This window comes from Acartia tonsa, chromosome 3 (assembly GCF_053477335.1).
Source record: "Acartia tonsa isolate MP-2025a chromosome 3, ASM5347733v1, whole genome shotgun sequence".
Taxonomy (NCBI): Eukaryota; Metazoa; Arthropoda; class Copepoda; order Calanoida; family Acartiidae; genus Acartia; species Acartia tonsa.
The window spans coordinates 3591294-3612764 of NC_137262.1; the positions used below are offsets into that span (position 1 = coordinate 3591294).

The 21471-nt window shown below is 33.4% G+C and overlaps 1 protein-coding gene across 1 annotated transcript in view; it reads left to right on the plus strand.

Moving 5' to 3' along the window:
• The window catches only part of LOC145313078 (uncharacterized), a 54144-nt gene that overhangs the window by 925 nt on the left and 31748 nt on the right, over window positions 1-21471 (plus strand). The window contains exons 2-18 of the mRNA XM_080152343.1: window positions 365-442; window positions 2585-2659; window positions 2956-3065; window positions 4096-4256; window positions 4880-5174; window positions 10599-10771; window positions 10920-11005; window positions 11291-11476; window positions 13617-14066; window positions 14457-14573; window positions 15177-15333; window positions 15647-15742; window positions 17552-17670; window positions 18356-18418; window positions 19323-19433; window positions 20721-20789; window positions 21070-21195. Of these exons, the coding sequence (XP_080008469.1) occupies window positions 365-442; window positions 2585-2659; window positions 2956-3065; window positions 4096-4256; window positions 4880-5174; window positions 10599-10771; window positions 10920-11005; window positions 11291-11476; window positions 13617-14066; window positions 14457-14573; window positions 15177-15333; window positions 15647-15742; window positions 17552-17670; window positions 18356-18418; window positions 19323-19433; window positions 20721-20789; window positions 21070-21195 (2472 nt within the window). The remainder of the gene's footprint in view (window positions 1-364; window positions 443-2584; window positions 2660-2955; window positions 3066-4095; window positions 4257-4879; window positions 5175-10598; window positions 10772-10919; window positions 11006-11290; window positions 11477-13616; window positions 14067-14456; window positions 14574-15176; window positions 15334-15646; window positions 15743-17551; window positions 17671-18355; window positions 18419-19322; window positions 19434-20720; window positions 20790-21069; window positions 21196-21471) is intronic.

Below are 21471 nucleotides of genomic sequence, written 5' to 3' on the forward strand. Positions count from 1 at the left end.
TAATTTTTATGTGATTTAATTATCCGATTGATCTGATTTTTGGAATATTGAATCCTGGGACAACAAACTATACTGTTATAAGCGAAGCAGCTCTATAATCAAGTCCTAAAAATTTAAGTATGTCCATAAACATTATTCTGTATTTATTAATTCAGTTTTTCAACAAATTTACCGTCTTACATTTTTTTCGACTTTTATACATATATATTCTGATTAATCAGTTCTGACACTATACAAGTGTTAATGTCCGTTTGTCCTACCATTTCAGTGCTTCGCTTTTATGAATGTTGTCATCCTTTATTGGTGTGTGTTTCATAGATCGACACAATTAGGTTAATGATACCTAAACTATTTGTATTTGTAGAAATACGAGAAGGATAGAAGGGACAGAATTGCCCTGAAGCTGTCTAGATTAGCTGAAATACTTCCACAATATGATAAGGTACCTTTTTTCAATGTTTATTACATAATTCAACCCCTTCTTCCCCCCAGGGTAGGATGTGAAACTATTTTTTAAAAATAAATTGTGGGAAGTAATAGGATAGAAAAGAAAATATACACACCTCTGTATACTAGACAAACAAACATATAAATCACTTTAATGTTTGAATTACATTTGACTAAATTACACTGGAACCCAAAGTTTTCTAACCAGGAAGGTAATCTTATTTTAGGTCAAATTTCTTTTGGATAGGTACCTACTTTTATTTAATTTAATTTGGTTGGTTCCAAACTAATTCCTATACAGAAAGGGAAATTTTGTCTATCAACATGGGGAATGGATACTAATTTACCGTCAATGGCTTATCCCTTAAGAACCCTGCATATACCTACATTTTTGTTTATGGTAAATATGTTATTTAGGAAAATCCCTGGTCCCGTCTTGAGATTCTTGAGAACAGTACCTATTCAATATATACTTAACTTTATTTAGGAAAATCTATGGTTCCGTCTTGAGATTCTTGAGAACAGTATTCAGTATATACTTAACTTTATTTAGGAAAATCCTTGGTCCCGTCTTGAGATTCTTGAGAACAGTATTCAATATATACTTAACTTTATTTAGAAAAATCCATGGTCCCGTCTTGAGATTCTTGAGAACAGTATTCAATATATACTTAACTTTATTTAGGAAAATCCCTGGTTCCGTCTTGAGATTCTTGAGAACAGTATTCAGTATATACTTAACTTTATTTAGGAAAATCCTTGGTCCCGTCTTGAGATTCTTGAGAACAGTATTCAATATATACTTAACTTTATTTAGAAAAATCCATGGTCCCGTCTTGAGATTCTTGAGAACAGTATTCAATATATACTTAACTTTATCTAGGAAAATCCCTGGTCCCGTCTTGAGATTCTTTAGAACAGTATTCAATATATACTTAACTTTATCTAGGAAAATCCCTGGTCCCGTCTTGAGATTCTTGAGAACAGTATTCAATATATACTTAACTTTATTTAGGAAAATCTCTGGTCCCGTCTTGAGATTCTTGAGAACAGTATTCAATATATACTTAACTTTATTTAGGAAAATCCCTGGTCCCGTCTTGAGATTCTTGAGAACAGTATTCAATATATACTTAACTTTATTTAGGAAAATCCATGGTCTCGTCTTGAGATTCTTGAGAACAGTATTCAATATATACTTAACTTTATCTAGGAAAATCCCTGGTCCCGTCTTGAGATTCTTTAGAACAGTATTCAATATTTACTTAACTTTATTTAGGAAAATCCTTGGTCCCGTCTTGAGATTCTTGAGAACAGTATTCAATATATACTTAACTTTATTTAGGAAAATCCATGGTCCCGTCTTGAGATTCTTGAGAACAGTATTCAATATTTACTTAACTTTATCTAGGAAAATCCCTGGTCCCGTCTTGAGATTCTTGAGAACAGTATTCAATATATACTTAACTTTATTTAGGAAAATCTCTGGTCCCGTCTTGAGATTCTTGAGAACAGTATTCAATATATACTTAACTTTATTTAGGAAAATCCCTGGTCCCGTCTTGAGATTCTTGAGAACAGTATTCAATATATACTTAACTTTATTTAGGAAAATCCATGGTCTCGTCTTGAGATTCTTGAGAACAGTATTCAATATATACTTAACTTTATTTAGGAAAATCCATGGTCTCGTCTTGAGATTCTTGAGAACAGTATTCAATATATACTTAACTTTATTTAGGAAAATCTCTGGTCCCGTCTTGAGATTCTTGAGAACAGTATTCAATATATTCTTAACTTTATTTAGGAAAATCCATGGTCCCGCCTTGAGATTCTTTAGAACAGTATTCAATATATACTTAACTTTATTTAGGAAAATCCCTGGTCCCGTCTTGAGATTCTTGAGAACAGTATTCAATATATACTTAACTTTATTTAGGAAAATCCATGGTCCCGTCTTGAGATTCTTGAGAACAGTATTCAATATTTACTTAACTTTATTTAGGAAAATCCCTGGTCCCGTCTTGAGATTCTTGAGAACAGTATTCAATATATACTTAACTTTATTTAGGAAAATCCATGGTCCCGTCTTGAGATTCTTGAGAACAGTATTCAATATTTACTTAACTTTATTTAGGAAAATCCATGGTCCCGTCTTGAGATTCTTGAGAACAGTATTCAATATATACTTAACTGGCAACAAGATAACAAAAGGAATACAAATTATAAACAAGAATAACAAAAGATATTAATTAGCATAGAAAATCTTTAAAAAAATTTCTAGCCTTCTTGAATAGCTGCCGATTAATAGATTTTCCTCTCTAACGGATTCTTACAGACGGATAGTTTGTACAAAATGTTTATTGTTTACTTTCAATTCAATAGTGTGGTCTGATTGTTGAAATTTATTTCTACACTGTGTTCTTATTGATCCAATTTAGGGATTTTATATGTAGACTTTCATTATTTTATTAATTCCTATGAGTAATTTGATTGTATTTGTGTCACAGAAATGAAGAATTAATGAAAAGACTGTTGCTGGAAATCAAACATTTGAAAGAAATTATCTATGCAGTATCAGAGTTCAAATATCTTAAATATAACATCTTAAAATTAAGGTTTGTCTCTTTTTTTTTATTGTTTTGCAGGATTCCGTCGCATTCCCTCAAAGTGCCTTCCAGGTATTGCACAGGAAATTCTAACAATCCCCACCACTTATTTTAAGATATATTGAAATTATGCTATGGCTTTGTCCCAAGAGGTAATTTAAATAAAAATAGGAATACAACCTCTTATTTCGATCATATTTTTAAAAAAGGGAAAAAAATTGGAGATGCAACCACTAATTTCGAACATATTTTTTAAAAAAAATTGAGAGGATTTTTTTGTTTGTTTAGGGGGGGGTGTCCCACCTCCAAGAAAATAGTCTAAAACCACCACGGAACCAGTAGGTATATTCCCTCAAGAGTAGAATCCGATCGGTTCAGTGGTTACCAAGATCTTAAGGGACAACGGACGGAAGGACAGACAGACAGACATCGTTCTACTTTGTATTATAGATAAAGGAGGGATATTTATTTTATTTTGTTTTAGTATAGGTCAGATGAGGTTAATTTGAATATATACAAAGGAAGTATTTTGTTTATCATAATATGGGTTGTACGTCAATTCATCATCCATTGCCTTACCTCCTAAATCCAAAGTTGGCAAGAAAATTCCAAGGCAGTTAAAAACTTAAAACCACATGATGTTTTTTTTCCGGTTTTAACCACCAACAAAAATCCATACCTAGCAAAAGTCCACCCTGAAAAAATGATGTTTTCGCCTTCAAAAAGGTCCGAAACAACTATTTTTTCTTAAAAACGCCTGTACAGTTAGTTACACACAACATTAAAAACAACAGATAAGACTTCTCTCAATTTAAAAAAAAATTAAATTGTTGCTTTCTAAAAATAAGTATTTTTTGTTGTTAGTTCTAATGGTTTAATACTGTGTGTACAATGTTTTTTTTTGAAAATTCTTTTTTTTTCACGATTTAACCGGTTAAAACTGGACTTTTCATTTTTTGCGGACTTTCCTAGAAGAACCCGGATTTTTGCCAACCCTGCTAAAATCCCTGGCTTATACAATAAACTTTTTCTTATTTAGTTCTGTTGAGATAAAGCAAATCCTGCGGCAGTTATCCGACCATAACAGATTGCTGATAGACAAACCAGCCGCTAAAAAAGAAACGCCGCCGCCTGTTTGTAATGAGCTGCCGAATCCAGATCTGCCGGAAACTACATTGTCTCCGCCACTTCAAACAATAGGTAAAATCCTTTATTTTTTTTATTTTTTTTTATATATACCTAGAAACTTAGATGTCGGTTTCCCGAAAATTGCACAGACCTCGGGCGGCCCCAACCCCCCTTCTTATTTTGAAATGAAAATGTCACTACAAGTATAGGCAGCGTTGCGGAGCCGCCATATTTTGCTTTAGCCGGAGCCGTAATTTTTGCTTAAAAAACGGCTCCGGCTCCGGACTAGATAAATAAAGAGATTTTTTATAAATTATAATTTGTTGACTCTGTTTTGTCATGTGCAAATGCCCCTATTAAGTTTTTCAAGTCCATTTTTATCAAAAAATTAACTTTAAAAACTTCAAAAGTCAAAAATAGACGTGGGAAAAAAATATGTCGAGTTTTTTCTTGATTTTAGGTCGGAGCTGGAGCCGGATCCGTATTTCCAGATACGGCTCCGCGGAGCCTTAGCCGCATAAAAATTAAACGGCTCCGCCACGCTGATTATAGGTCCTGCAGGGTTAGGGTCCCCTTCACTTCACGGTTGAGGCATAGGAAAAAAATCCCTACTTCTTTGATGTGCAAAGGTTCTTTTACATGTTCAGTTCAATCGCTTTTGATATTATTTAACTTAATTTTAATTTCCTGTTTAGACACACAATCCAATCTAAATGTAATAACTACTTCATCAGCAAACAAATCCAAACCTGTTATCCAAACAACCAATTCATCAATAACACTACAAAAACCAGTTTTAGTCAGCAGTAGCAATCAATCAATCAATAGTGGCTTCAGCATTGAAAAAGCAGCTGTAACAACAAGCACGGGAAATTCCATCTTATTCAGCGGCCAAAAGACCCCAAGTGGTGGAACGATAATATTGAATGCAGATAAAAAGATGTCGTCACTGGAACTTGTTCCCATCAGCGCAGCCACTCCAACCTCCAGGCATGTTTTTACTCATTGATACAATAAAAGAATTTATTATTTTGTAATTGGATAGGGTAGAACAAATTAAGATTTGTATGGTAAAAGTTAGGGAGGGAGGGGACAATAGCAGGGAGTAAGGGAGGGGACAATGGGCAATTAATTCAATTTAAGAGTTTTCACTGAAAAGCAATGAAAACCAGATTTATCCAAAAATTTGACCAAAATAGTAAAGGGCTCATGGTAATATAATTGAGAACAAAATTATTTCTAAGAAAAAAATCATTTACTTGAAAATGAAATTACAAGTACATCACAATGGAGTAAACATTCTTTAATTAATCACTAGAAAAATCACCCTTAGAACTTCGTCAACCCTTTTCATATATTTTTAACTGCCACCTAAATTTCTTAGATCGTTTAATACATAAATACCACAGTAGAGTTTCTATACATGAAATAACATTTTCTTGGGAAAAATATTTGTTAAAACCAGTCATCTAAGGACAAATTTTTCTGTCTACTATATTCAAAACTAACTCAGCTAGTTAACGGGGCATTGATGTGTAGTAAGAGATATAAGTTTTCCGGAATTTTAATGTAGGGAGTAGATTTGAAATCTGCATCAAATTTTAAGGATTTTTTATAAAATTCGTTTTTTGTAAAATTCTTTATCTAAAAGCGAAAATACATTTTAAGTTAATTAATTTTGACCAATAGGATAGGTAGATTTTAAACTACCTGCGCTCTAATTGGTTGAATGATGTACGACATCCAATCAGAGCGCAGATTTTTTAAATCCACCAATCACAGATGCCAAAATTAATTAACTTAATTTGTATTTCCGCTTTTAGATAAAGAATTATACAAAAAACGAATTTTATAAAAAATCCTTAAAATTTGATGCAGATTTCAAATCTACTCCCTACATTACAATTCCGGAAAACTTATATCTCTTAATGTGTAGTACCCAAATTCAGTCAGAAACTGCTGAATTCTTGCACATTCCCTTTAAGCCAGAACCCAAAGCCTGAGACTCTTAAAAATTGAATATTCGATCCATTGTCCCCTCCCTTACTCCTTGGGATAATAGACTGTTATTTACACTAGTACCCAAAATTTTCCAATCTTGGTTTCTATTTTGTTGGTTTTTTTTTGTCTATTTTGGTTGGTTTGTTCATGAACTCAGTCCACACTTTTCAACCAATAATCTTAATCTATGGAAGCGATAATTTTGTTTCCCATTTATTTTATATAATATAGATTTGAAATCTGCATCAAATTTTAAGGATTTTTTATAAAATTCGTTTTTTGTAAAATTCTTTATCTAAAAGCGAAAATACATTTTAAGTTAATTAATTTTGACCAATAGGATAGGTAGATTTTAAACTACCTGCGCTCTAATTGGTTGAATGATGTACGACATCCAATCAGAGCGCAGATTTTTTAAATCCACCAATCACAGATGCCAAAATTAATTAACTTAATTTGTATTTCCGCTTTTAGATAAAGAATTATACAAAAAACGAATTTTATAAAAAATCCTTAAAATTTGATGCAGATTTCAAATCTACTCCCTACATTACAATTCCGGAAAACTTATATCTCTTAATGTGTAGTACCCAAATTCAGTCAGAAACTGCTGAATTCTTGCACATTCCCTTTAAGCCAGAACCCAAAGCCTGAGACTCTTAAAAATTGAATATTCGATCCATTGTCCCCTCCCTTACTCCTTGGGATAATAGACTGTTATTTACACTAGTACCCAAAATTTTCCAATCTTGGTTTCTATTTCGTTGGTTTTTTTTTGTCTATTTTGGTTGGTTTGTTCATGAACTCAGTCCACACTTTTCAACCAATAATCTTAATCTATGGAAGCGATATACATAAACAATATATAAAAAGTACCAGATACAAGACTTGTAAATGGTTGACAATTTTAAACCTCTTATTTTTTTAATTCAAGCTACAAATAGTTTTAAGCTTTTTATTGTGGAAAATTAAGACGTTGATTATTCCTCTTTTTACTAAATGAAAATGGTTCTTCAGATAGAAGTTAGAAACCAGAAGCACTTTCCACAAAATAGGATTCTGGTATTGTCTGAAAATCAGGGCAGGAGGTACTTCTTGAAGTACTGGGGGATATTGACGTCCCTCCCCTTACCAGTCACCCTTCCTTCCAGGGATATGAAAGGTTTGCGTAGGACTAACTATCCTACCTGTAAAAAAATCTGTTCAAGAAAACACCCACAGAACCTCAAACACTTATGGCTTTCACACAGCCAGAGGTGTACATGAAACAAGAACTGTTGGAACTGATGCTCAGTTTACTGAGAATATGAAAGATGATGGTCAAATCCGAAAGGAAGCTATCAACTTGATGACAGGACCAATAAGTTCTAAGCAAAGCTGTAAGATAGGAACCTGGAATGTTAGAACAATGTATGAGTCAACTAAAACAGCCCAAGTAGTTAAAGAAATGACAAGTTACAATATTGGAATACTTGGAATTGCGGAATGTAGATGGACAGGACAAGGACAAACTACAACCAAAGATGGCCACCTAATACTTTATTCTGGTCATGAAAGCCAACATATGTATGGTGTTGCTATAATTATTCAAAAACGACATGTCAATTCACTAATAGACTGGAAACCTATATCAGACAGAATAATTAAGGCTAGATTCCAATCAAGGCACTGCAAGTTGACCATTATCCAATGCTATGCCCCAACAAATGACAAAGATAGAGAAGTAAAACAAGAGTTTTATGATCAACTGCAATCAATCAGAAACTCAGTACCCAAACATGACATGTGCCTAGTTCTTGGAGATATGAATGCTAAAGTAGGAACTGACAGGACTGGAGTGGAGAATGCAATGGGACACTTTGGCATAGGTACAAGAAATGAAAATGGAGAACTTTTACTTGAATTCTGTTTAAATAATGATATGGTTGTAGGAGGTACATTATTCCAACACAAAAACATTCACAAATATACCTGGACAACACCTGATGGACAAACAAGAAACATGATTGACCACATTATGATCAATAGAAAATGGGTCAAATCAATGCAAGACTGTAGGAGCTATAGAGGAGCCGACATATTTAGTGACCATGAACTAGTTGTCAGTAAAATTAAATTAAAGCTGAAGCGTACTGGCCATGATAAAAAGAGTGAGATTGGTAGACAATATGATTCTTCAAGATTAAAGGACCCTGTGATAAAGAATGAATTTGTTTTAAAACTCAGAAATAGATTTCAAGTCTTAGAGGACCTAAATGACGAGACTGAGATCACATGGACTTCAATTAAAGAAAACTTTCAATCTACTGCTAAGGAAACCCTAGGACACAAGAAACCAGAGAAAAAGGACTGGATCTCTGAAGAAACAAGGATCAAAATAGAAGAGAGAAAGAAGCTCAAAAACAAAATCCATAATGCTCAACACTTGGCTGACATGAGCAATTTAAAAGCTGAATATACTGCTAAAGACAAAGAAGTCAAAAAGTGCACAAGGAAAGACAAGAGAGATTTCATTGACAATCTGGCTGAAAAGGCCCAGAGAGCAGCTGACTTTGGTAACATGAAAACAGTATACAACATAACCAAGCAATTAAGTGGCAAATATAGCAAAAAGAGTGGTGAAACTATCAAGGCTAAAGATGGTAAATTACTCACTACAGAAAAAGAAATTGCTGAAAGGTGGAAATCACATTTTGAAGAAGTGTTGAACAGACCTGAACCAGAAATTACTGCTGAACCAGAACCAGGACATGAAATAGACATAGATATAAGACCACCAACTATTCAAGAAGTTAAAGCTGCTATACATAGCCTAAAGAATGACAAAGCACCAGGACCTGACTTGATAACTGCCGAAATGCTTAAGGCAGACATAGATCTTTCTGCTAGGACTCTAACTGATCTTTTTGATAAAATTTGGAGGCAAGAAAAGATACCAACGGACTGGTCTAAAGGTATAATCATAAAACTACCTAAGAAGGGAGATTTGAACAATTGTGATAATTGGAGAGGAATTATGCTGCTTTCTATCCCAAGCAAGGTCCTATGTAAAGTTATTTTAAACAGAATTGATGAGAAAATTGACAATAAACTGAGAGAAGAACAAGCTGGATTCCGTGCTGGAAGGGGCTGTGTTGACCAAATTTTCACCCTTAGGACAGTTATTGAACAATGTGTTGAATTTAACAAGCCACTTCACGTGAATTTTGTTGATTTCTCTAAGGCCTTTGACTCCATACACAGACAAACACTCTGGAAAATACTAAGAAGTTATGGTATACCAGAAAAGATGATAATTATGATAACTAAATTTTATGACAACTTCCAAGCCTGTGTTTCAGTTGGAAACAATAAGACATCTGATTTCTTTAAAATAAGCACTGGAGTTAGACAGGGATGCATTTTATCACCTATTCTATTTATATTGGTCATTGACTGGGTGATGAAGAAAACCACAGAGGACAAAAAACGTGGTCTCCAGCTGGGCATACTAGGACACCTAGAAGATCTGGACTTTGCTGATGACCTGGCACTGATTTCAGAAACAATTAAACATCTACAAGCTAAGACAGATAGACTAGTCAAATATGCAGGACAAGTCGGGCTCTTTGTTAATGTCAAGAAGACTGAAATTATGAATATACCTACAAACCCTGATCAAACTATAACAATAAATGGTGAACAATTGAAACAAAGCAACAAATTCACCTATCTGGGGAGTGTTATCAGCAGTGAAAATGGCTCAAAAGCTGATATTAAAACCAGGATTGATAAGGCTAGGGTTGCTTTCAACAGTCTACACAACGTTTGGAATTCAAAGAAACTTGCTCTGAAAACAAAAATCAGACTTTACAACAGTAATGTGAAATCAGTTCTTCTCTATGGAGCGGAATGCTGGAGAACTGTGAAAACTGAAACAAATCAACTTAATGCATTTCACAATAGCTGCCTAAGAAGAATTTGCAAAATATTCTGGCCAAACAAAATATCAAACCTTGAGCTGTATGCTAAGACCAAGTGCAATAGTATTGAAGCAGAAGTGAAATATAAAAGACTAAGGTGGCTAGGACATGTGCTCAGAATGGAACAAAATAGGTTTCCAAAAAAGTGCTTAAAATGGAACCCCACCACTGGTAAACGTAATCGGGGACAACCAAAAATGACCTGGAGGCGGAGCACTGAAAAGGACCTCTTTAATTTGGAATTAACATGGGGAGAAGCTGAGAAACTTGCCAAAGACAGCAGGAATTCATGGAGGAACAAGGTGTCCGTATTCTCTGGCCTTCACAGTCATAAAGAGAGATGCGTCTGATGATGATGGAAGCGATAATTTTGTTTCCCATTTATTTTATATAATTATTTTTTTATCTTATCTGCTTACAAGTTAAAAAGAGTACAAATCAAATTTACCAGTTCATTGGCAAGTGGTCAGTCCTCAGTAGAAACTAGTCCAAGTATATCATTAGCTGTATCTACTAGATCTCCAATCAGCCCTTCTAATTCTTCTTCTTCTGCACCTAGTGTTTCTTATATTCTACCATCTCCAAAGAAAAATAATCAACAACTTTTCATCGCTCCAAAACAAGGTACATTTTGATTTTTATTAAGACAAAGATTTTTATTTATTTAGTAGCCCCTAAGGTTAGGGCTAACCCTCAGATTTTTATATTCAATATATTCATAAATCTTAATTTAATTACCAAATCTTCATTAAAAATGTTTCTTAAATTCTAGTATCAGTAGCTGTTGTGCGACCTTTGGGAGGTCAACCAACCTCCAGCCTAGTGTCAGCTCTACCTGTTATACTTAAATCTGGACAGGTAAACATAAAAGTTTTGTTTGACAATATATGATTAAATGTGTTTTATCTTAATACAATTTAAATGTTTAGGTAATTTGCTCCTTTGTCTAACTTTCCATATTTCTGCTCTGAACTGTGAAAGGTACTAGGAAGGGAAAATTAGGGATATATTACCTAAATCTTACTTGATTGGTTAAAACTTGCAGTGTAAAAACTTTTCAACCAATAATTTAGATTTTCAAATAGAAAAATAAATTATAATTTTTTGTGAGGATTCCACTACACCATGAACTTGTACTTACAGGTTCTTGTTGGTAGCAACGGGGTGTATTCCCTGGTACAGGTGGGTGGCTGTGTCACTACCAACATCAATCCTCTGGTGCAGCTGGGAACCACCAACATCAACCAGATGACCACCTCCACCTCGACTGTGACCTGCAACACCGGGCTCAAGGTCTCAGTTCCACCCTCCTCAGAGTATCAGCCAAAGGTAGGATAATCTTTTGAAAAGCAATGCTTTTCTATAATTAGAGTCGGTCCTTCAATACCACTTCAATAAATTGAGGCTCTTATATTACTGCATTCAAGTTATTAACTTTTTTTTTTGGGTGGCCCCTACTTTTAGGGGTTGGGCCCTACTTGTGAGGAGGGTGGCCTCTTTTTTTTACAGGGTGGCCCTTCATAAGGAGGACTAAAGTTGGGTTCCACTTGGGTTCCGAAAACCCAACTAATGCATAAATGGTTAGAACTGTCCTATCAATCTCAAACTTGATATTATGATTCTTGTAACTGTTAAGAACGTTTTGAAAGCGTCCATTTTTGATTTTTACGTTTTTGACAACTACTATGATTGAAAATGATAAAAATTATCCTACACATCTGATTTCTAGCATAATACCTAAACAAACTTGGACAACCATGTAAAAACAATATAAATACTTTTAAAGAAAGTTAGGATTCCATTTTGGCAGAAAAAGGAAACTAAGCTTTCAATAACATTGTTTCTGTATTAAAGAAAATAAAATTCTTTGTATATGAATGTGTTTTTAATTCTTATGTAAGAATACAAAGATTTTGATCCTTATTAAATTTCCGGAACATTCCCACAAAGTACCTACCCAAGTTAGCATTGATAGCATCCCTCCCCCCTTCCCGCTTATTTTGAAATAAAATTGAAAATAATGGGTATAAGTAGTTTTACAGAGGGCGGGGGGAGTTTTGACACATTTGCTTAAACCGTGTGTATTGGCTTTATCTTTGGACTGAGAGGATAGGGTTATTATCCTCTTAGAATTTTTTTTTTCAATTTTGAAAATTTAATTTTAGTACCCCCCCCCCCCCCCAACCCCCCAACAGCGAACTATGAACTCTGGTCGCAGCGCTCGACCCTCTAGCCTGCCTAGCCGCAGCGCTCGGCCTTCTTGCCTGCCTAGCCGCAGCGCTCGGCTCCCTAGCCTAAAACCTAACCTAAAATAGTTGTTCGTCGTTACTCAAATTCAAAATTGAAAAAAAAATTTCTAAGAGGATAACGCCAGGATAGGTTATTAGGGATAAAATCATTTTATATGCTAAATTTTCCAAAGTTTAAAGATTTTTTGGATGGGCGTCCATGTTCAGAAGCTGTGCAGGCCTCCAGGTGGTCTCTGTACAAGTAAAAATATAATTTAAAAAAAGTTTACCTGTCCAAAGACCACCTGGAGGCCTGCAACTCCTGAACCTGGAGGCCTATCAAAAAAACTTAAAACTTGCTTATTACTTTAGGTAATTCAGGTAAGCTTATTTTGTGTACTGGATAATCCCGCAGGATTTAACACTGCATAGATTAGGATAAGAAAAAAGATTAAACCTCCGGCCACCCCACCCCCTCTCTTTTTTTTCATTAACTTTAAAAATAATTGGGAGGGGTATGAGACTTCTACCGCGGCACTTTGTGTGATTGCGCCGAATATTTTCCATCCATTTCCCGCGTGTCAGGAAATATAAGGAAATTAACAGAGAAAGTTGGATATCAGATATATTGGACTTTTATAACCATTAATACTTCACATTAGTTCAGGGATCGCAAGGGATAGGACAGTGGAAAAAAATTTTAATGCAACTTCCAAAATTATTGGTTGAAAAGTTTGGAAACTACTAAATTGATACTAACCAATCAATATTCGATAAAAGTACCCAAAGTTTATAAGTCAAAGAATAAGACTTATAAAACTCTGGATACCAGTGTAATTTATAGTTCAGTATCCCCTCCCTTCCTGCATAATATTGATTCCTTCTTTTATATTTTGCATGTATTTTAATCACGAGATACTAGAAATTCTAGTGAAAATATACACTTTTTAAGATTTTCCTATTGTATTAAATGTACTGAAAAGTATTTTTTTTAAATTCTCATTATATTTGATGCACTTTTATGTACAAAATCAATTTTCCTCAATTGATGTTAATGATAAGGTAGATTTTAATGTTAACTAATGCAAAATTAGTTAGTTAACAATATTTTTTTTATGAACAATGACAGTGATAAAAGGATGTTTGTACAGCTAGTAAAGAATACATGAATTTTTGATCCATTCAATTGATACAATAAAATAGAGTAGCCTTTACACTAATGTTTCTTTTTTTGTGTTTAGAAACGTTCATATCGCAAAAGAAAATTAGTATCTACTACAACCACTTCCTCTAGCCAAGTTACCAATAGTACTTCAGATGCAGCTAAAACCAACAATACACCTGAAGCAAATATTAAGGTGGATACATCTAAAAATCCGGGAAACACTTCCGACGAAAATGCGGCAAATCAATCAACAGCTGATTCTACATTATCTACTCCTGCACACCAAACAGCTGTTTCTAGTAAGAGCACCACAGAAATATCAGCTGTTTGTAGTGAACCTGCCCAAGAACAGCCACCTGAACAGCTGCTGGAAGAAGAAACTGATGATATTAATGATGAAACAGCTGTCTCGAATAATGACCAAGTTATTGATAATGATAGCAAGCAAGATGATTCATCTCAAAGAAACATCAATGATGAACCTTTGGCCAAAGTTGCTAGATTTACCAATGTTGTAACAGATTCAGTAAGTATTGTAGTTTTTTATTATTGGCAAACTATTTCAATACTAGGTTATGCAAGGTCCTCCAAGCTTTTTTTTTATGGAGGGAGAAGGGGGGGGGGGTGTAAAAATAACATTTAGCACCTCCCCTCCCCCAAAAAAATTATTCGTGGGTAAAAATATCATAGATCTCCTTCCCCACCAATATAAACCCACATTTTAGAGTTGATCAAATATGAAAATCTTTCAAAATAAGGGCTTGGAAACATATAGCAGAGTTTTTTTTGCGGGGGGGGGGGGGCGGAGGGGGTAGAAGGTTGCAGCAGAGAATAACTGACCGATGGAACGAAAATCTTATATTTAGCAATTAGGTGTTTTTGGCTGCATTTCAAAAAACTAAATTTTCTTTTTCAGGACAAAGAAGCTATATCTGACATAGTAGAAAACCTAGCACGACTAGAGAATAATGAGGAGCTGAATATCATCCAGGAAACTATTACTGAGGACAGCCAGGCTGACCAACAAACACAGGTTAAGCAATCTTTAAGTGGGAATCCTTTTATTAGCGAAGCTAATCTATATTTTGAAATGTACGTTAGTCCATCAGCCAGATAATTTTTTTTATGGAAAACGTCTTGAGAAGAATCCCTAAACCAATAAACATAAAGGGAAAGAAAGGTTGCGGGTAAAATCCGTAAAAGTGTGTGTTTTAAGGTTTAAAAATAGTAGAAGAACGATAATATTCACTAAATATGTGTATTTCTTATTGAAAAGAACTATAGACAACAAATTTTTTTAAAAAGTTAACATAATTTTTTATCGTTTTTCTACTGTTTTAACTTGAAACACACAACCTTTACGGATTTTACCCGCAACCTACCTTTCCCTTATTTGATTTACTTGGTCTGTCAGTCTTTCTACAAAAATACAGATGTGAAAGATTTTAGTTGTTTTCTATTCTAGATGAAATTTTGTAAGACTAAAAAATATTTATTCTTTAGATTAGGTACTTTGTCTGCAATTTCATATATTTTTTTCCTTCACTATTTCTGATTGTTGTTTGCTTGTTTGAAACATTTTATATAATATTTGAATATTATGTTTTCAAATTCTAACATTAGTTTTCTTTACTAGGATGCTTTACCAGAAGTTCTGCCAACTTCCCAAGTTTTATTACCAGAACAACAAAATAATCCGCAAGTAATTATTGAAAACAATAGAAGGGAAGAAACAGCTGATCTTACATCAAGAGACGTGACTCATGAACAGAGAACTACAATTGATGACGAAAAGGAATGTTTATTTTAAGTACTTAATTTTAACTTTGATATTTATTTTAATCTTAGTCCGTAAACCGTTAATTTTGAGTTAACAATTTTTTTAAAAGTTTAAAATTGATTGACAAATTGACTCACTTAGCGTTGAATTTGAATATTGTATTTTCTCTTATAATAGCTCTTTGAATTTCAATCAATTTATGTGTTTAAAAATATCCGCCAAATCGCAAGAAAGTTGCAGTCTTTGTAAAATAACAGTCCATTATTTTTTGGGGGAAAAAAGCTTTGCTGCTAAAATAAGTGTGAAAATAAAGCATACGAAAACCCAGGTTGCTGAAATTGTAAAAGATAAAAGAGGAGAGAAGAAAAGATCCAAGAGCAGCTACAGCATCCCCGCATTATGTCAGATCTCTGTGAACATAGGTAAGGGGTGTCATTGCACCCGTAGCGGGACTTTTAAACCATACATGCAGTGCAGAATGCAGATATTCGTAGACAGTGAATTAAATATTATATATGTTATCATCTTTTAGTAATCTATAATTGATTTATACCCCTGTGGAGAAGATTATTACAACATAGTGTCAGACCTTTTTAGTAATTACCAAAGCACTTTCATACTTTCTATAACCGTCAAACAGTCCTTTGATTACATGACAATTGTCTAGAAGTACTAAGTAATCATAATACGTTGCAACTGTTTTTAGCCAAGGCGTTTTCATTACTCTTATGATAAAACTAGGGTTGGCAATCCGGAATCCGCCCAATTTTTGGTAAATTTTGGAATCCGAATCCGGAATCCGTTTTTTAATAGCGGATTCCGGATTCTTAAATGGTAGGCTAAAATTAGCGTCTTAAGTTTTTTCTTTCAACTGCCTTTTTTTGAAAGCAAAGATTATCATCATTACATACAGTATGACCCTCGAAAAAGTATTTTTAAGCATCTGCAGCCCTTATTTCTCAATGAATTATAAAAAAATGCATATGTCCTTGTTCTCCATAGTATTCCACATAAGTAGATATAAAAATATTTTTTTTACCTCCATTAACACCGGAGATTTTTAGAGCTAAAGTTTTGAAAAAGTGACTGAGGAAAAAGTAACTTTTAACATGAAACGACTTTTTAAGCAAAATTAAGGTAGAAATCCTTTTATTTTTGTTACTAGCTGAAACTTCATACAAAAATGAAATAAAAAATTTAGTTTTTGAGTTAAAAGCATTTTTTTACACATATTTTTTGAGTCTTTTTAGTTTAATGATATTTTGAAAAACTTACTTATTAGGCAAAATTGTTTAAGATTAAAAAATCAAATAAATCTTTATGAATATAGCAGGAAAATTGTTTTTGTTTCACAATCCTAACTTTAATAACTAAAAAGTTATAAAGAAAATAAAATTAAAACATAATAATTTTTTTGTCTAAAAAGCTTAATTAACCCCCTATTAAATTATTGAGATGTCAGAAAAGTAGGCGGAGCAACTGTCATAATTAATCCTTTTCTCAAATAAGGGTTAATAAATAACCTAAAATTTGCAAATAATCAATTCATTCAGTAGTATTTTTTGCCATTAAAAATTTATATTTTTTGGTGGAATAAAAAAGAAATAATTAGTTAACTTGTTTTTCTTTGTGTATCATTATTCAGTTGCCAGAAAAACATAATATAACCATCCAAAAAATAAGAGAAACAAAAAAAAATTCTTTTTCTCAGTCACTTTTTCAAAACTTTAGCTCTAAAAATCTCCGGTGTTAATGGAGGTAAAAAAAATATTTTTATATCTACTTATGTGGAATACTATGGAGAACAAGGACATAAGCATTTTTTATAATTCATTGAGAAATAAGGGCTGCAGATGCTTAAAAATACTTTTTCGAGGGTCATGCTGTATAAAATCTTTTAAAATCTGGTTTGATTATCGAAAGTGAATTATAGAGAACACCAGAACATTAATTTTTAGGATATATGATGCACTTAATTTTTAAAATTTATTTAAAAAATCCTTTTAAAACACTGCTAGAATCCGGAATCCGAATCCGGAAGCCGCCAAAAATAATAATCCGGAATCCGCCATTTTTTTGACGGATTCTTTTAAGAATCCGGAATCCGAATCCGGCCCAAAAATTTGACGGATTGCTATCACTAGATAAAACACACATATAACACAGCAGAAGACACAACTTTAACCATCTTTGGATAGATTCTAGAAAAAAGCAATTGGTTTATTTTTAAGGAGAGCGACCTGATGTGGCGAGTTCACCTGGTGTGTTCAGCCTCAATTCAGTGGGGACAATATCACCAACCCACACTCCTGTTCCTACCCCGGATTCAAAACCTCCAGCTGATAGTAAGGTATGCCTAATTCATAAAATGGTTTCAATCAACAGATCAATAGTATAGATTTATATACAGACAACTACCTCCCTTTTCAAAGAACTCTTTCGTCTGCTTCTAAATTATTTTCTGCTACTTAGCTGTGTTAATATAAGCTACACCATTGGTTGATTTTCAATTATCCAATAGAAAGGTTGCACAAGGTGGTTAAGATGGGGAGATACAGTTATTTAACCCTTTCTTCCTCTAGTGTTTTACTCTACTCTAATTTTCAATCCACCGTTTGGAGAGCTAAAAATTAATTGCATAGGGACAAATAATCAAGTTTGACCTTCTATCCTATCCTACTATATAAAGTAATAATCTTTTTTTTTGTCTGTACTGAAGGATCTCGCTAACCGCTGAAACGATCGGGTTCTCTTTAACAGGGTAGCTTCTCATAGGTCCCGGGAAGGTTTATAACTATTTTGGGGGAGGGTACCATTACCCTCCCATACCTAATAAATAATTCAAATTAAAATTGCAACCAAAGTTTGTAATATCTCAAATTATGCATATCATTTCTAAGTTACAATATGAAGGAAAAAATACATTACTGCGAAAAAAATTATGCTATTGGACGTTATGCTTTAAAGACAGTAGTGTTAGATACATAAAATGTTTTGGAAATATATGACTATTCTATCATGGCTCAATATTTTAGAATCCTGAAGAACATGTGATTGAAGAATTGAAAACATTTAGACCTGAAGAATTATTAAATCAGGTATAATTATACATTAAGTTAGGTTGGAAGTGCAGTGAATTATAATAGTACCCAAATGTTTTACAAGTTCGTTCTCGCATTCGTTGCATGAAAACTTTGGGTACTTTAATTAAATCTTGATAAGTTGATTCAAACAAATAGTGTTTCCAGATAAATTCACTGAGTGAAAAAGTCTTTGATACCTCCCAGCTATTTATTGAAATATATTTCGGTGGACATTGCACCCTCTTCAGTCTTGAGTTTAGTTGGATGTTAAAAGTAACTTTTGCAATCAATAATTTTAATCTACAGAACAGATAATTTTGCTCATCTTCATTGGGGATGTACGTCAGTTTATCGTCCATTGTCTTATCCCTCTAGATCCCTGAATGAACTATAATTATTTTTCTCGTATTCATTCGAATCCGGTGGATAGGAACCGGTTCTCATCCATACGAAAAAACTATGTCTAGCATCGTATTATATCCAGCTTTCTACGAATATAAAAATGTACAATAATTGTACATTCTATATCCGCGGAAAGCCGTTTATAATACGATGCGAGAAATAACTATTACAACCCGCAATCTCTACGGCACCTAGGGGCTAAAAAACTGGTTTTAATCTTGTAATTGTACATTCTTTAATTTTATCCGCGGAAAGCCGTTTGTAATACGATGCAAGAAATAACTATTCCAGTATGGCGGTTTTCAGCCATACTGAAAAAAGTTATGTATAGCATCGTATTACAGACAATTTTCCACGAATATTAAAATAAAAATTAAAAAAATATTACCTGTTATGTTAGCACGGGCTTTCGGCTACTCAGGGCTAACAAAAACTGGTTTTAATTTTATAATTTTTCATTTTCCTATCCGCAGAAAGCTGTCTTTATTACGTTGCCAAAAATAACTATTATTTGTAGGATGATGGAGTAACCATGCAGATAGAAATATCCCAAGCTCTGAATGACTTGGACAGAGACTTTAATCTTGATAGTATTCCTACCGAAGAACAAGCCATTAAAGACATCAAGGTAAACACTGACTTCATCTTTAGCATTGTTCATCAAGATATATAAGTTGGAAAGAATTTTAATTTTGGACGGAGATTTGAAATCTGCATCAAATTTTAAGGATTTTTTTTTTATAAAATTCTTTTTTTTGTATAATTCTTTATCTAAAAGCGGAAATACAATTTAAGTTAATTAATTTTGACATCTGTAATTGGTGGATTTAAAAAATCTGCGCTCTTGTTGGAGAAGCTTAAGTGTCGTACATCATTCAACCAATTAGAGCGCAGGTAGTTTTCAATCCACCTATCACGGATGTCAAAATTAATTAACTTAAATTGTATTTCCGCTTTTAGAAAAAGAATTCTACAAAAAACGAATTTTATAAAAAATCCTTATAATTTAATGCAGATTTAAAATCTCCCTCTAACATGAAAATTCTTTCCAACTTATATATCTTATTGTTCATGCTAACTTGTTGAAACCTGCGGCTTGGCTGCAAAAGAGATTAACTATTAATAACGTGAAAACAGTCTTATTGGTGAATTTTGATTAACGTCATGCTATTGAAATAGTAGCAACTAGCAGCTTCGCCCCTAGATGCCTCTAAAGGCACTTTAACTGTTTTTTGTCCAAGTCTATACGATACCTCTTTATCGCTTTCAAATTCTACGATACCTCTTTATGTTTCGATCAAGTCTCTCAAATATTTAAATTTTTTCGACTTTTTTATTTCTCTTGGGAGGATGGTGGTACCCTCCCCCAAAATAGTTATAAACCTTCCCGAGACCTATGAGAAGCTACCCTGTTAAGCGGTTAGCGAGATCCTTCGGTACAAACACACAGACACACAAACAGTCATCCTGTTACTTTAGTATAAGGATATAATCTTTTCAAATGTCTTTAATTATGACGCGATCTGAACTAAGTCATAATTTTCCTGACAACTGCTAATGAAATGTTTAATTAGAAATAAAATAAGTATTTCAGCTCCGATCAGGGGTGTATATTCTGCAACAAAAAAATTGTGGGATGGGGGATTATATAAAAAAAAGATTTCTGAAATAATTTTCTATTTTTCACCCTTCCTTGCTTGAAAAAAAACAATGAGGAAAAAAAATATAAAAATTTGCAGCAGGGGAAAAAAATTAATCTTGTGAAGAATATACACTCCTGGCTCTGAATTAAGAAAATGCACCTAGAATTTAACACGAACATAGGGTTCTATAAAGCTTGCTCTTCCTCACTATGTCTGTAACTTTGTATGTTTTATGTAATGCTTGTTAGGCTGTTTACTTTGTTTATTTTCAGATGGATGGAAGAAATAAGCAGGACGATTCTAACATATCTGGACCACTTTGTCAACCACAAGATAGTCAGGTAAACATAAGTTTCTTCAAGCACAGGTCACGTGTACTTTTCATATTGTTCAACTACTTTCCAGCTCATAAGAGCGAACTTTTCATTATTTTAGGTTAGGTTAGTTTATATTGAGAACAAGATATCCCCATATGGGTTAGGTATAGAGAAAAAAGCTTCCCTTCCTCCTATTTTCTATTTATTAAAATATAATGGTCCGGGGTTTAGGTGATCTTAGAGGTAAAGCACTTGAAAAACTAAATATATATATAATAAAGATTATAAAACTATCTTCATTTAGAATGTGTATGAGTTTACAGAGAAGCCGGCCACCCCTCCACCGCCTCTAAGTAAAATAAGAAAGGATTCTAAATCTCCCAGACAGCCCAAAGATGATTCTGCCCGACAAAAACAGATTTTAGAAAAGGTACTTTTAAAATACAAAACATAAAATTAATGGGATGATTGTTTTTTATTTCTTTGCTCAATGGTCTTTGAAGAGTTAACTTACAGATTTCCATAAAATAGCTTGATCTCTTCCTTCTAGACCAATGGCCTCTCGCTCTAATAATAATAAGAAAAAAAGGGGGGTAGGGAAATATTTTTCGTCTGTTTTTGTTCTAATTTACAGGGCGACCACTGCATACTATTAATATATACTATAAATACTATATAGGATGAATTTGGATACTATATCATACTA